Here is a 14,556-nt window from a genome sequence, read left to right as displayed (position 1 = left end):
TTTATTTGACAATTTTTTAAATTAAAAAAAACGCCTTCATTCTCTCATGCATTAGCTATTTTGGCCTATCGTGAAGGATTTCCCTCTCCCCCCCCTTTCTTTGCAAACTCTAAAGCATGTTTCTTGGAAACAGCTAAATCTTAAATTCCTGCGTTTTCCACAAAGCGAGACATTGTTGAGGGGAGGAGGAGGAGGATGCACGGGAAGAGGCGTGTTGGGCATTCTTTGATATGTGTGTTTGTGCGTCTGTTAAATTGGTAGCATTTGCACACGCTTGCAAAACCGAAGAGGGGAAAAAACAAAACAAAACCCAGTAAGAGTCGCATGTCCTGAGCACGAAAGGTGAAAGTTTCTCGATTATCCGTAAGGGAAGGCTCGTGTATTTTTTTTTAAGTTGACATATATTCCCTCCTCCTTTCTCCTCCCTTCCCCCCCCCCCACAACTTCTAAGACCCAATTGGTTGTGATGGACCATGTCGGGGTGATCATTTCGCGTCCAGTTCAACTCTCTTGTAGGCAGCAATAGGTGGTGATGTAATAGGTATCAAGGCCCGCTGGATATATAAACGTCGTGGTTTCGGGGGAGAAGGGCCATGAGGGAGCGCGCCGAGAAGGTCCCCACTTGACAGAAGCGGAGATCAAGTTCAGAAGAAGCTGCCGGCGGAGTCGATCTTTGCTGCCAGCCCGCCCCACCGGTTGCGCACCGGATTCCTCTTCCATGCGATCTAAGCAGCGGTTCTCCAGTTCCACGGGGTGCTGAGTTACTTGCCCGCCCGCCCTCACCCCCACCCACGAAATATCTACATATATATTTCGTGTATCGTATATATAGTATATATATAAATGTATTTATAAAGTATATATACATATATATATAGAGAGAGATTTGCTTGTTGGTCTTTCCTGCACCCACCCCCACCCCCAGCCCACCCCGCTCTTGGGATCTAAGTCTGGGGCAGGAGTTTCGCCGGAGAGGTGTATTTTTAGCCGCTTGCCTCCCCTGGAACCACGTGTGCCGCCCTCGTTCGGTCAGGATGACTGGTCCCTGTCCGGCCTGCTGGCCAGCCTTGCTCCTGGGACTGCTGTCGCCCTGGCTAGCGGGACGCTGCATGCCCGTCTTCGCCCAGCAGCACAACGACACCCTGGAGTGGCGCTGGGAGACTCTCTTCTCGCGCTCCATGGCCAGGCTCCCCGCCGGGGAAAGGAATTTGCTCAGCCGGGACGGGGACTATCTGCTGGGCATCAAGAGGCTGCGGCGCCTCTACTGCAACGTCGGCATCGGGTTTCACATCCAGGTCCTGCCGGACAGCCGGATCAACGGGATCCACGACGAGAACCGATACAGTAAGTGAGGTTGCGCCCCGCCGCCTCTGCCCACCTAGATCCGCCCGGCTGAGACATCCCAAAAAAGAGAGCCAGTCAGCCAGCGAGCGCCCACTCCCATCCCAGAACTGCGTGGGATCCTAAGGCAGGGAAAAGGAGCGCGCGTGAACGGCCCGAGGGTTAGGTAGGTTGCTTCTGTGCCCACCCCCCCACCGGGAAGGTGAACTTCTTCTGGTCGGTGTGGACGGAAGGCTCACGGGGAGCGGAACGATCGAGCCCGTCCGTCCTCTGTGGCAACGCCTGGCGAAGGAGGAAAGCCCCGCGCCCCCTTTTCAGGGCAAGGCGCCAAACCTCTCCCCTTCCCCGCTTCCAGGCAATCAGCGTCGAGGGTCAAAGCCAAAGGAGCTTCGAAGCCAGAGGGATTGAGGGACCTCCAGAAAAGCAGCCTCGGCTGCGGCAGGGGAATGAAAGGGTTAAACTGGGGAACCCCCAGGTAGACGAAACGGGAAGGCGCCCCTCGGAGACAGCCGAAACCGCCAGGTGCGCGTTTTCTCGCCCGCGCGCGTTATTGGCTCGCCTTGAGCTATCCAAGGTAAGCCGGCGGAAGTCAGACGGACGAGGATCAACCCGGAGGGGGTCTTGCGTGACGTTTCCCCCGCTATTTTCCTAGGGGTGGGGAAGGATGGGATCCGGTCTGAAAGGAGCAAAAGGATGATCTCGGGGTGTCTCCGGAATAAATAAGAGCTGCCATCAAAGCAAAGGAACCCATTTCAATCTCTAAAGAAAAAAAAAATATTGGTCCTCATGGCTGCCCAGGAAAACCGAGTAAGGTGGTTCTTGGAATACAGTAGCAACTTACTACTAGTAGAATGAGCTATGAGGGGTAGCGACTATATTTTGTTAGGCAAGGAGTGTGGCATAATCTTTGGAAGTGAAACTCCCCAGTTTTATATTTGGGTGATTTGACTGCAATGGCTGCTCCTTGTGCAAATTCAGTCCAAGAAACGCTGCCTTTGTAATTAAGAATTGGTCCCCAGAAATCCTCTCCGACCTGAGCCTAGTCAATTTAAAGCAGGATGACTTATGACTTTCTAAACAAAATTAGACGTTTTTCCTTATGACAGCCTAGCTTTGGTTAGGGTTATGGGGAGCAGCTACTCTTAAGTCCCACCATGCTTTTGCCACAGTTCTAACGGAGTAGTTAATTTGGGATTCAAGGTCCCATCCCGCTTCTGCGGAGGAGCTCGGATAGTCTAAAAGCATCTGTTCAGGACTTAACCCCATGGCCCCATAGCTCTAATTCTAACTAACACCCAACTGAATCAATAGGACCGAGAGGAGGGGTTAAAGACTGCACCATGACAAACGTTTCATGTGTCCTAAAAACATGTCCCATACTTATTTTAAGCTGGGTGAGGTGGGAAGGGGGGGGGAGTCTCTGCTAGATCTTCAATCACAGCAGAAGTGTCAGGCCTCCAGCACCCCTTGTTACTAGTCAAGGCCAGCACAAGTCCTTTACAGTTCCACAGATGTGGAAACTGCTACCAGTAGATTGAGAAGGCTACTTTTCAGCACCTTCTAAAAAAGAAATAATAGCAGGCAAGCCATTGGCTGAGTTGGTCTGAAAGAGCTATTAATGAACATGCTAAGGAGTTCAATGAGATGGCATTTATTTGTTTGTTTGTTGTTTTGTTGTTTTGTTTATTTATTTGTTTATCACATTTCTGAGCCCGTCCATCTCCCTCAAAGAGGGATTCTGAGTGGTGTACAATAAAGCATCACAATACTAGACAATCTGCAAAAATTAAAATGTCAACGCTAAAAAAAAATTTTTTAATTTTTTTTATTGTTTTAATGTGATACGCAGTCTGACAAACACACAATATATAACATATAAGTATTTTCTATTTCTAAACAGCGTTTCTTAGTGGTCTTCTTTCGCTTTTATACCTTTCCCCTCATATCTCATTTGTTATTTTATTTCTTATCCCCTTTTCTTTATTTACATTAAATTATCTAATACTAATAGCTTTACTTTTCTAGATTCTTACATATTTATGATTTACATATTATACATTTCTAATACATTCTGTACATTCTAATTACTCCCCTTTATTTTTTTCCTTTATTTCTGGACTCAAGCCATTCATAGCATTTATTCAGATTATATAATTATCTGTTCCTTATTTCTCTTTCATTTCTTTTGTTAACTTGTCCATTTCGGCACACTTTAAAACTTTCCCTATCACTTCTTCATCTATTGGTATCTTTTCCTGTTTCCAATTTTGTGCTTATGTTGTCAACGGTAAAAAGTTTAGTTTAAAAAAACTAAACTTTTTTTTTTTTAATTATTTAAAAAATTAAGGAGGCAGGAATAATTAAACCCCATTAAAAGCTAATTGGCAAAGGGAGAGCTTTCATGGTAACAACCAACCTCATGACTGTGTGCTCTGTAACTTTAATGAAGCAAGGGGCTGTAGAGCCAATATGTTGGGCATATCCTGAGCAGGGCTAGCTGCTGTTCTGTATAGAGATGGGTTATCACAGGGGAATATGGTCATGTGGGAATATGGAAAATAGCATGTTCAAGTCAATGCAAATCACTCGTGTGTTTTGGAGGTGGGGGGAGGGAATCAATGATAACATTTGCAATGTGTCTGTTCATAGGTCTTAGTTCTCTATGGAACTATGAGTTGGCTAAATTTGTTCATTTTGTTAAGGCGTCGTATGTTTTGTCTCAATGCAATGTGTATACCCACTTAGTGGTGCTTTGCAAATCATGGTTTAAAGTCAGCATGTTTTAACCAGCCAGTTGTGGTTCACTAAATTAGGCAATTCTGATTAGGCAATTCTGACAGGAATGCATAACAGGGTTTTCCTAGCCTCCAGATTGCTTCTTTGCACACATATCAAAATTCAACGACAGGGTTTCTCATTGTTGTGAAGCACATATAGTAGTATATAAACATAAAATATGTGGAATCTAGTTAATAATCAAAGAATAACTGGAAATTCTTCCCCTCAAAATGGCAATATCATGGAAATAGCAAAATGTGGGTTCCAGCTAAACGAGTAGCTCAGTTCTGCATATCTTTATCCTACCCATTGCAACCATCTCCTTACCAAAATGCACTTGCCCATGTTAGTACAATTTGAGAATCAGGTTAGTGAGAAGGGCTGCTCAAGACAAAAGGGTAGGAAATGGTTGACAATTACAAAGAAATTGGAAGGTTTGGTTATTCAAAAGTGATCATTATCTCCGTTCTGTTAATTTCACTAGAACTGAACCAATATTATGTAAAGTCCTTGCTTATACCATCACAAATGACATTTAGCCTCAAGTTTCAGTGTTAGTTGTACATCAGTTGTATATCATTCTTTAACACCCAATGCCCACAGTATTGGGGGAATAAAAAAAAATACTTTCTACAGATGGCAAGATGGCAAGATGTCAACTTGGGTAGCAACCACAACAAGTCTTAAGCCTTATGAATAAGCTGATGGGAAACAAAGCTTTCAATACTTCAACCATTTATTCTAAATTTGAGTCAACCAAACATCTTCTGCAGGGAAGTTTTGAAAAGATTGGTGAGAAAGAACAATTTGTGAGACTGGCAATGGTTTTGGAGTGGACTTGCAGTTGGGGCTGGATGGTCCAATCCATGAACTGGAGATTTCCAATTTCTGTTCAAGAATAACTGAAGCTCAGGGAAAGTTTTCTGAATCTTAATAGTTTGATGTTTGCTTCCTAATATAGGTGTCTACAAGGCCATAATACAAGATACACATAAATATTCCTGAACTTTTGAGTAGCTGTTGCATGCCACATGCCACAAGAGTAGCCCTACTGGTATGGTTCTACTGATATATCTTAAAGAGTAATAGAATTAGTAGGATATTCTTTACTCAAATGATTTATGATTACATGTAATCCTATACCCATATCCTGGTTTGTTTCTAATGCATTCTTCTTCTCTTAAAGGTTTGCTGGAAATCTCTCCAGTGGAACGTGGAGTGGTTAGCCTTTTTGGTGTTAAAAGTGGACTTTTTGTAGCAATGAATGGCAAAGGCAAACTCTATGGATCTGTAAGTAGCAGTTATGAAGATTTTCAGCTCAAGACTTTTAATCACCTTTTAAAAATAATGTATATCGATTGTACTTTTATTTGATGAACACAGTTGGCACCACTAGAAAGACAAATAAGTATATTGCAGGCTTTTAGTAGATAGATTAAATAAATGTGCTTGTTAAGCACATTAAGAGGATAATCCTCTGATTGTCCCAGATGTGGACATTACAAACAGCTGTAGCAAGTAAAAGGTAGTTTATTACTAAAAAGTTTTTACATTTGTAGCAGAAAAAACAGATTATCTGATAATCAAGAAAATGCTGTTTAATATACACATATATTTCCAAGTACTGCAATCACCTAATTTAGGAAATCAAAGGATTGCACATTGTGTACACATAGCTTTGCAAAGTGTAAGATAGCATATTGCTCTGAGACATTCAACTCTTGTAATTTTCTGCAATCTTCCATTGTACTTGGACTACTACTTTGCCACTGACTGTGCTGGTTCAGAAATTTGAGAGCTGTAGTTCTAAAACAAATGGAATGGTTATTGTGCTTCCTTTTTGTGTGTTTTATAACAGAATACTTTCACCCCTTGTAACTTCAATTTAAAGTTACAACTTTATGGTGAAGTTTTGAGGGACTAGTAATAAAATGGCAAACTGATAAAAAATAGGATGATGGGATGTGTTTTTTTTTTCTTTTTGCTACATAAAGCTTTATAAGACATACTTTTTGGAATTTAGCAAACTGTCACTAGGTGACAAAAAAGCAAAGCAGTTTAATTTATAACAAAGCTCAAGGATTTATTACATATGGATATATTCACACACTGCCTAGTGGAAGAAAAGGACAGTTTAGTTGTGAGGGTCTTACTTTAGATTTTTTTTTTATTCTATACTGAATTTGTTTGAATCTGTAAATCTGGAGCAAAAATGGTTGGAGAGCCATTTCAATTCTTGTTGCCTATTTAGTTCCTAAAAATAACACAAGTCTTTTTTTTCCTCCTTTGGTCATTTCCAGCTGTCTTTCTATTATAGTCTTTCTGTTGATGTGAGCTAGTGGGAGAGATTTTTTGCCAAAGAAAGAGTATTTTCTTACTGACTTGCCTAAAAGGAAGCGAGACTAAATCTTAAGGGTGTAAAAGGCATTGTACATTCAGATAATTTAAGAGTTTGGACACAATAGCCTTTCCTTTATTTATATCAGTTTGCCATCAATGATCATTTTCCTTCTGCATTTTCTATATACCTATCATTTCTTAAATAGTTAATCGAAAGATAAATCCTTTGTCCAGTGTCATGTAGATAACTTGTATTTAGGGCTCAGTATAAATAGTCATTGGACTGCATTCCAAGCAAACTAACAATCTGAAATACAGGCAATAAAAAAAAATGAGATTAAGGAAAGTTTCAAATGGTGGTAGACTGTAATGCAGGGGTGAAATGCTCACGGTTCGGACCGGATCACCCGATCCGGTAGTGATGGCAGCGGGTGGTTCAGAGAACCAGTAGCAAAAATCCCTCCCCCACCCCCCCGCATGCCCAGCTGAGCCGCGTGATCATCAGAGGTTTTTTTATTAACGTTTAAAAGCATTTTTTCTTCAGCCGAAAAAATGCTTTTAAAAGTTTAAAAAAATAAATAAAAGTTGGCCACGCCCAGTCACATTACCCCCCCCAAGCCACGCCCACAGAACCGGTAGTAACAAATTTTACATGTCACCCCTGCTGTAATGCTTTGCCTTATTTTCTTACACTGTCTCCCTCAAGCCAAAGGAGTTATCTATGTCAAGTCTTTTGGTTCTGGTATTTTGGATTGCAACACGCTAATTAACCAATGGCACATACCTGCTACTCAATGAGTTAGGTTTCCTTTGTATAGGAAGCAAAAGAAAGAGCGTAGCAGACTCATAATACTATTCCTTCTTGTAGCTCTGCTAATTGTCCTTGGATAGCTTATGTCCAAAATAGATAAAAAATGAAGAAGTTAATCAGCTGTTTGACTCTTGATTATTTTCAGAATAATATTAAGATTAATCAGACTCTTTCAGAGTAGGTGAGTGGTTATGACTGATTTGCCATGCCTGACTCTTAAAACAACATTGCTGTTTTCTTTGCTTGAATGTGTTTTCTTCTGTAAATGGGGAAAGAAGCAGAGGTGGGTTTCAGCAGGTTCTGACCAGTTCTGGAGAACCGGTAGTGGAAATTTTGAGTAGTTTGGAGAACCGGTAAATACCACCTCTTACTGGCCCCACCCTCATCTATTCTCTGCCTCCTGAGTCCCAGCTGATCGGGTGGAAATGGGGATTTTGCAGTAACCCTTCCCTGCCACGCCCACCAAGCCACACCCACAGAACTGGTAGTTAAAAAAAATTTGAAACCCACCAGTGGAAAGAACATTCAACATTATGCAGTTCAGTTATGATAAATGTAATTTCTCTACTCAGGAAAACCAGCTGGCACAGGTAAAAAAACAACAACCTAGTGGTACTTGGCTTGGTAAGATGAATCTGATCATCCTGGTAGACCACAAGTTAAACATGAGCCAGCAGCATGTTGCAGCTGCCAAAAGAACCAATGAATGCCCACCCCTGAGATATTGCGCTCAGATGTAGTCACTACAATACAAGCAAAATACCAAGGAATTGGAGAAAATGCAGAGAGGAACAGCAAAGGGGCTCGGCGGCTAAAACCTATGAAAAAAGGGTTAAAGGAAATGGATACATTTAATTGGAGAAGAGAAAAATATAGGGAAAAATCATAGCAATATTTTAATATTTGACAGGCAAGGTATAGGAGAAATGGATTTATTCTCCATAGAACCCAAGGGTACAAGCTTTACAAAAATATAGCCAAACATGGAATATGGAGGAATTTCCTGGTGGGAAGTGTTATTAAGCAGTGGGACAGCCTGCCTCCTGGAGTCATAGGTGTCGTAACCTGTACCATTACAGGTTTTCAAGCAAAGATTCAAGGCCATTTGTCTGGGATTATATGAGAATAGCTGCCATGGGCAGGGGTTAGACCCAGAAACCTTCCAATGTCCCCATTAACTGTGTAATTTTCTGGTGGTACATCCATATCCAAAAGCTTACTTGTGGAATATAGCAATGGAAGAATCATGGATAGTTACTTTATATTGCCAGAATAAGCAAATTTCTGTACTGTATAAAAGGATGGTCTTTTATTATTCATGTATATAAGGCAGCATTGACATATATGAAAAGTACTGGTAATATAACAATTTTTCATCTTCTGGCAGCAATCGTTCACTTTATAAATCCCTTGTTTTTGTCCGTTTTTTATTTGAGTCCTCTAAGATTTGGTTCTTTCCTCCTGAAGTGCTAGAGCGCAGCTCCACTGATACTTTTTTCTTAGAAACAAATGCTATTTCATTTAAAAAAAAAAATTAAATAAATGTTCTGCAGAGAAGGCAAGGTTGTTGGGGGAGAAGAAAAAAGAAGGGAGGGAGAGTGAGGATAAAAGTGGAAGAAAGCGAAAAGGCAGAAAAAGAAGGCAAGATGAGGCACGTTGAGAATTATTTAGAAAAAAAAATCTGATGGAAATATTTGGTAATACTGCCATGTTAGGACTAGAATAGAATAGAATAGAATAGAATAGAATAGAATAGAATAGAATAGAATAGAATAGAATAGATTTTTTTTTATTGGCCAAGTGTGATTGGACACACAAGGAATTTGTCTTGGTGCATATGCTCTCAGTGTACATAAAAGAAAAGATACCTTCATCAAGGTACAACACTTACAACACAAATGATGGTCAATATATCAATATAAATCATAAGGATTACCAGCACAAAGTTACAGTCATACAGTTATAAGTGGAAAGAGACTAGTTAGTGAAGCTGAAAGAATTTGCTAAAATGGCCAAATTGACCCATTTGAAGGCAATATCTATGTTTATTGGTATCTGGAAACTCCTTATAGATTATAGCATAAAACAAAAAATGAACTTACGATCTATGGTTTTGATTATTTACTAGATTGATTATAGAAAGTAAAACATAATGCTGTAATTTTAGAGTAAGAGGTAACTCTAGATTACAGAAAGTAAAATGTCATGGTATGACTTTAGAGAAAGAGGTAACTGTACAATTGTAGTTACAACTCATTGGAAACGACTTTTTAAATATCTTTTTGGTTTCTTTTCTATTTTTTCTTCTACTTTTTTGCACTTCCTTTTTTCTTTCATTTGTTTTTTCCTTCTTACTTAATTTTAGTTTCTATTAATGTTTAGTCCTGTTTTATAATTAAAAAATAAAATTATATTTTTAAATGAGAGAAAAAAGAACTTTTGGCTTCAGCAAGTAGCTCCCCATAATTTTCTTGGAGAAAATGTAGCACTTGGTGGAAAGGTATCTTGTCTTCTTCAAATCATCCTTAATATAACATAAAGATGTGTCCCTCCCCCTTCATTTTTAAGGCAGCTGCCTGAAGATTTTCCATGCTTGGAAATATCTGAGGGCTTTACTGCTCTCTGTGTAAGCGGAGACTTTCCCTTGTAGAGAAAAGTATATGCATCTACACTCTTAAAACAGTCAATTCTCTGAGTTTAGTTTTAAAAGAGGGGAGGGGAATCCTATCCTAAAAGATGGATGGGTCTATCCTAAAAGAGGCATGGGCTTACTTATCCTGATCTTTGTAGAGCAGATTCCATAGACGTTATATGTTTTAAATTTTTAATTGAATGTATGTAATCTCAATTAATAAAAAGTGTTTTCAATGTATTTGTCTTTGAGCTTTTATTTTCATTCTACATTACATCTTATCATATTACTGTGAGCTTCAGGTACATGCCAATTTTAAAAATTACCAAGGATTTTTTTAAAGCAAATCAAATTGACAGAAGGGGAGATGAAGGGGAAAAAGAGAGAGAAGCTATAGGGTGTGTACAGATTAGGTTGCCTTGAGCAGGTAATAAAGGTGTACTGTACATGTATTGGGATTCAGCCAAATTTAGGCCCTGAAACCTGGGAAATCCATTCATAAAACTATTTTGAAATGTTATTCAGAATATGATGTGAACGGTTTATCCACAATCAGAAATAAAAGGGGGGATAATAATTGGTGGGGGGGAACGTATTGCAGTGTGTTATTGGGCTGCTTCAAGGTTTTAGGAGAGTCTTCTCAATCTGAGGCCTTGCCATGCGTGGAATGTGATCACTCTAGACAAGCATAAAATTTGGCTGGGAAATTCTGGTTCAAAAAAATAATGCTGCTGTTAATCCCAAGAGTTTAACCAGTATAGAGGAAGATGTAGTGCTGAATCTGGCTTAAGTAAACAGTTTTGGACTTCTCTTATTATTATTCCAGATCAAGGAACAGGCAGGAAGATAAGTACATGCAGTCCTTAATTATGATCACAATTGAGTCCAAAATTTCTGTTGCTAAGTGGAATAGTTGTTAAATGTATTTTGCCCCATTTTACAACCTTGCCACAGTTGTTAAATGAATTTCTAACAATTGTTAAGTTAGTAACATGGTTATTAAGTGAATCTGGCTTCTTCATGGACTTTGCTTGGCAGAAGGTTGCAAAAACTGACCACATGATCCCAGGATACCGCAACCGTCATAAATATGAATCAGTTGCCAAGCGTCTGAATTTTGACCACATGATCATAGGGATACTGCAACAACTGTAAGTGTGAAAAATGGTCATAAGTCACTTTTTTCAGTACAGTTGTAACTTTGTTCATTAAATGTACTGTTATAAGTTGAGGACTAGCTGTATGTTTGAGCAATTGATCTTTGTGAATTTTGATGAGAATTGACATAATCTGTGCCTACTGCTGTTGTGTTATTTGAAATATACAGTAATTATTTCTCTGCACTCATTTTTTTTTTTCAAATACTAAAATGTAGGTCCTGGTTGAAACAAAATGTAAGAAGGTTGCATTTAAAAAGGAAAATTTAAATTTATACCAACTTCAATATGCATTTTTGTGAATATGCTTGGGCAGTATATACATTTTTTAAATATGAAATCTGTATAGGAATGAACAAAGATGAAACTAATATTCAATGACCCAGCTAATCATAATTTGAGTAAAGCAGACATCTATTTCTGTTGGGGACTGACCTGCATAATTAGAAAAGTATATTTCTGGGAAAAAGATAAAATCTTGCATGATAAATACCCGGGTGTATTTAGAAAGATAAAAGTGAGATTCTTGTGAAAATTGTGAACAGTGATAATTTTAGAGAAACAAATGAATGGAACCATTCATATATCATCATCTACGTAGGAAGTTTCCATAGATCAAATTACCAAATCTGATGATTGACCAACCTAGGGCACTATTGCTTTTCTTGACTAGACAAGATCTTTCCTTCACCTATTAATGATACCAAGATTTCACTATGGTCTTTTTGGCAAATATTCCATCATTGAAATTCAATTTTTCCATTGAATGAAGTCCTCAGATGGACTGGTAAATGTTGATTGTAGTTTTTGTCTACCTCAGCCTTCTCCAATTCAATGTCTTTCATAACTGTTGGATTACATTTTCTGGGAAGATGAAAATTATAGACTGTAAACTGGAAGGAACTAGGATGGGATAAGATCATCAGAACGACTTTATGAAGTTAGAGTTGTATGATAAAATTGAAAAGAGAACAAAAAAGAAGGCAAGTGCCCAGGTGTATTTTCCTTGTATATGTACACAAAGACATTTTTTTATATCTGACTTCTCCCTGCCTCTCACTATCCTCTTCCCTTCCTTCTCCACTCTCATTTCAGAGCCATTTTGGTGATGAGTGTAAATTCAAAGAGATTCTGCTGCCGAACAACTACAATGCCTATGAGTCCCAGATCTATCCTGGGATGTACATGGCCCTGAGCAAAAATGGAAGAACCAAGAAAGGCAACAAAGTGTCTCCCACCATGACAGTGACACATTTTCTTCCCAGGATTTGAGAACTATCCCTTCAGAGCTACCTCAGGGCAGAAGGAAAAGGCAAGGCCCAATTGCGAGAATGGAAGAGGGAGCGGGCGAAATCTATGGTGCACTTTTCTTTGAGAGTTTTATGCAAGAGTAGATGTAACATATTTAAATTATTGATGTCTGTATATATTGCCAGAAAGTTATTTATAGTTCTGATCATTTTTTTAAAAAAAAATTCCTAAAAGAAAAGAAATGAAAGAAAGAACCTTCTACAAAACCAAACCTCCAACCTAAGCTATTCATTACACAGTGTAACAGTGGAAGACTCTTGCATTGTGGTTTATTTAATCTTATCTTTGTTTTGGGGTAAGTTATCACAGGTGTGCTGCTATTATGACTTTTTAAATGTGAAATCTGATTCCTATATGCTTTGCACTGTTCTGTGCATTGTACAATGTTTGTTAGTGGACATTAAATTGTGTTTTTTTTTAAAAAACCAAAACATTGTTTTTAACCAGTTATGACTGCCAGCAAACATTTTAGTCTTTACAAAAGAGGCTCAACAAATCTTCCTCAGTTGTGATGCCAGCTTATAGGAACGTACAGCATCTCTGACCTCCTTTTGTGCAGCGTGGTTAGTTCATAGAAATGGTGTCAATTTACTTCTGCTACAGAAACTGCAGCATTGATGTACGCCCTGCAATGCTCTTTTTAGCTCTGCTACAGTTGAACTCTGAACTTTCTTGCCTTCAATCCCTCTGGGGCCTGTAGAGCAGAACCCACCAGGCAAAGTAGGAGTAAACCCCATTGAAAATCTCTGGAGGTTGCATGGCAGGAGTTCATAGTGAATTGCACTCCAGGTAGACCCTTTTCAAGTTCCAGACTTAAATTCTCAGCATTGTGAGAATGAGGATTGCCGTGTGAATAGTAAAAAGCAACATTCGGATATTTTTACTCATTGTTCGACTTAGGTACAGCGTGGTCTTTTTCTTCTTTCAGCCGTTCACATTTTGGAATAGGTTACAATGAAGAACCTTTATGTTAAAGACCACAAACCATCTTTTAAATGGAATGATATTACAGGTAGTCTGGCAGTTGGCACTAGGACTTCCATTGTTAGAACTTCCAATCATTAAGTGAGCCATCATATGACTGCATCTGATTTTACAACCTTTTTTTTTTTTTTGGCCACAGTCATTAAGTAAATCACACATTAAGTGAATCCAGTTTCTCTCACTGATTTTGCTTGACGGAAGGCAGCTGGGAAAGTCACAACTGATAGTCACAAGACCCCAGGATGCTTCAACTGCTGTAAATGCATGTTGGTTGTCAAGTACCTGAATTACGATCGCATGACTGTAGGGATGCTACAATGTTCAAAAAGTCAAGAACTAGTTGTAAATCACTTTGCCGTTAGAACTTTGAATGGTTGCTGGTCATAAATCAAGAATTACCAACTGCATGGCTTTAGTAACACTTGAAAATCTCTCTCTTTCAGGCCAGATTTCCACATAGTTGTAAGCCACTGTTTTTTAAAGAAGTGCTGTTCAAATGAGCATATTTAGCTCTTCCTTTCAATGAGCTGATTAACAAACTAGGTCTGTGATGATGAACCTATGGCCAGAGTTTTGCACGCAGCGCCGTCTCCGATGGCACAAGAACCATCACCCCAGTTGAGCTCCGCTGCGCATGCGCGCACGCCTGTTCAGCTGGTCTTTGGGTCTCTGCCGTGCATGTGGGGGGGCATGGGGGGGTGCATGCAGATGCGTGGGGGTGGGGCGCATGCACGGGGGGGGGCCGCACGCACATTGCATTTTGGGGGTTCGGGTGCGCGCTTTGGGTACTCGGTCCAGAAAAGGTTAGCCATCACTGAACTAGGTGGTTTCATCTATGTTTCCAACCCCTTTTTTAAGGGGTGCATGTTGAACCAGGAACTCTCACGTTCTCATGAGTTTTTCTCAGATAGGAACAAGCCAAAGTTCCTGCTTCATGCATTGCAGTGAATGAACAATGGGCAAAGTATTCTGGTCCTTTAAAAACAGGTTAGCCAGTCCTTTTGAAAATGGTTTCCATAAATGCTGCAAAATATCGGAAACCAGCTTATGATGCCATTCTGCAGTTCAGAATCACTTCACCAGTTGAAGGTCATCTTTTTCCAACTGGGGCTGGGGGCCGATTAAGCACATGTGAGGCTACTGAGGTTTGCAGCGGAATAAACTATTTAGCCTTTTAAAAAATGGAGGTTGCTTTTTAAATA

General features: G+C 39.7%; 1 protein-coding gene across 1 annotated transcript; it reads left to right on the top strand.

Annotated features, from left to right (window-relative positions):
• The first annotated feature begins 363 nt into the window (after positions 1-363).
• Positions 364-14,023, top strand: FGF4 (fibroblast growth factor 4). The gene is made up of 3 exons (XM_058161474.1): positions 364-1,344; positions 5,306-5,409; positions 12,155-14,023. The coding sequence occupies exons 1-3, from the start codon at positions 1,035-1,037 to the stop codon at positions 12,329-12,331; spliced, it is 591 nt and encodes a 196-aa protein (XP_058017457.1). The 5' UTR covers positions 364-1,034; the 3' UTR covers positions 12,332-14,023.
• The last annotated feature ends 533 nt before the right edge of the window (positions 14,024-14,556 follow it).

The sequence above is a fragment of the Ahaetulla prasina genome, chromosome 1 (genome assembly GCF_028640845.1).
Source record: "Ahaetulla prasina isolate Xishuangbanna chromosome 1, ASM2864084v1, whole genome shotgun sequence".
Taxonomy (NCBI): domain Eukaryota; kingdom Metazoa; phylum Chordata; class Lepidosauria; order Squamata; family Colubridae; genus Ahaetulla; species Ahaetulla prasina.
The sequence above is the reverse complement of the archived record's forward strand: the minus strand, read 5'-3'. Positions and strand labels throughout refer to the sequence as shown.

Bases quoted from the DNA above. Each gene is read 5' to 3' on its own strand.
- FGF4 (XM_058161474.1), top strand. From the start codon at position 1,035: ATGACTGGTCCCTGTCCGGCCTGCTGGCCAGCCTTGCTCCTGGGACTG. The intron at 1,345-5,305 runs GTAAGTGAGGTT...CTTCTCTTAAAG, and splicing joins CCACGACGAGAACCGATACA to GTTTGCTGGAAATCTCTCCA. The intron at 5,410-12,154 runs GTAAGTAGCAGT...CTCTCATTTCAG, and splicing joins AAGGCAAACTCTATGGATCT to AGCCATTTTGGTGATGAGTG.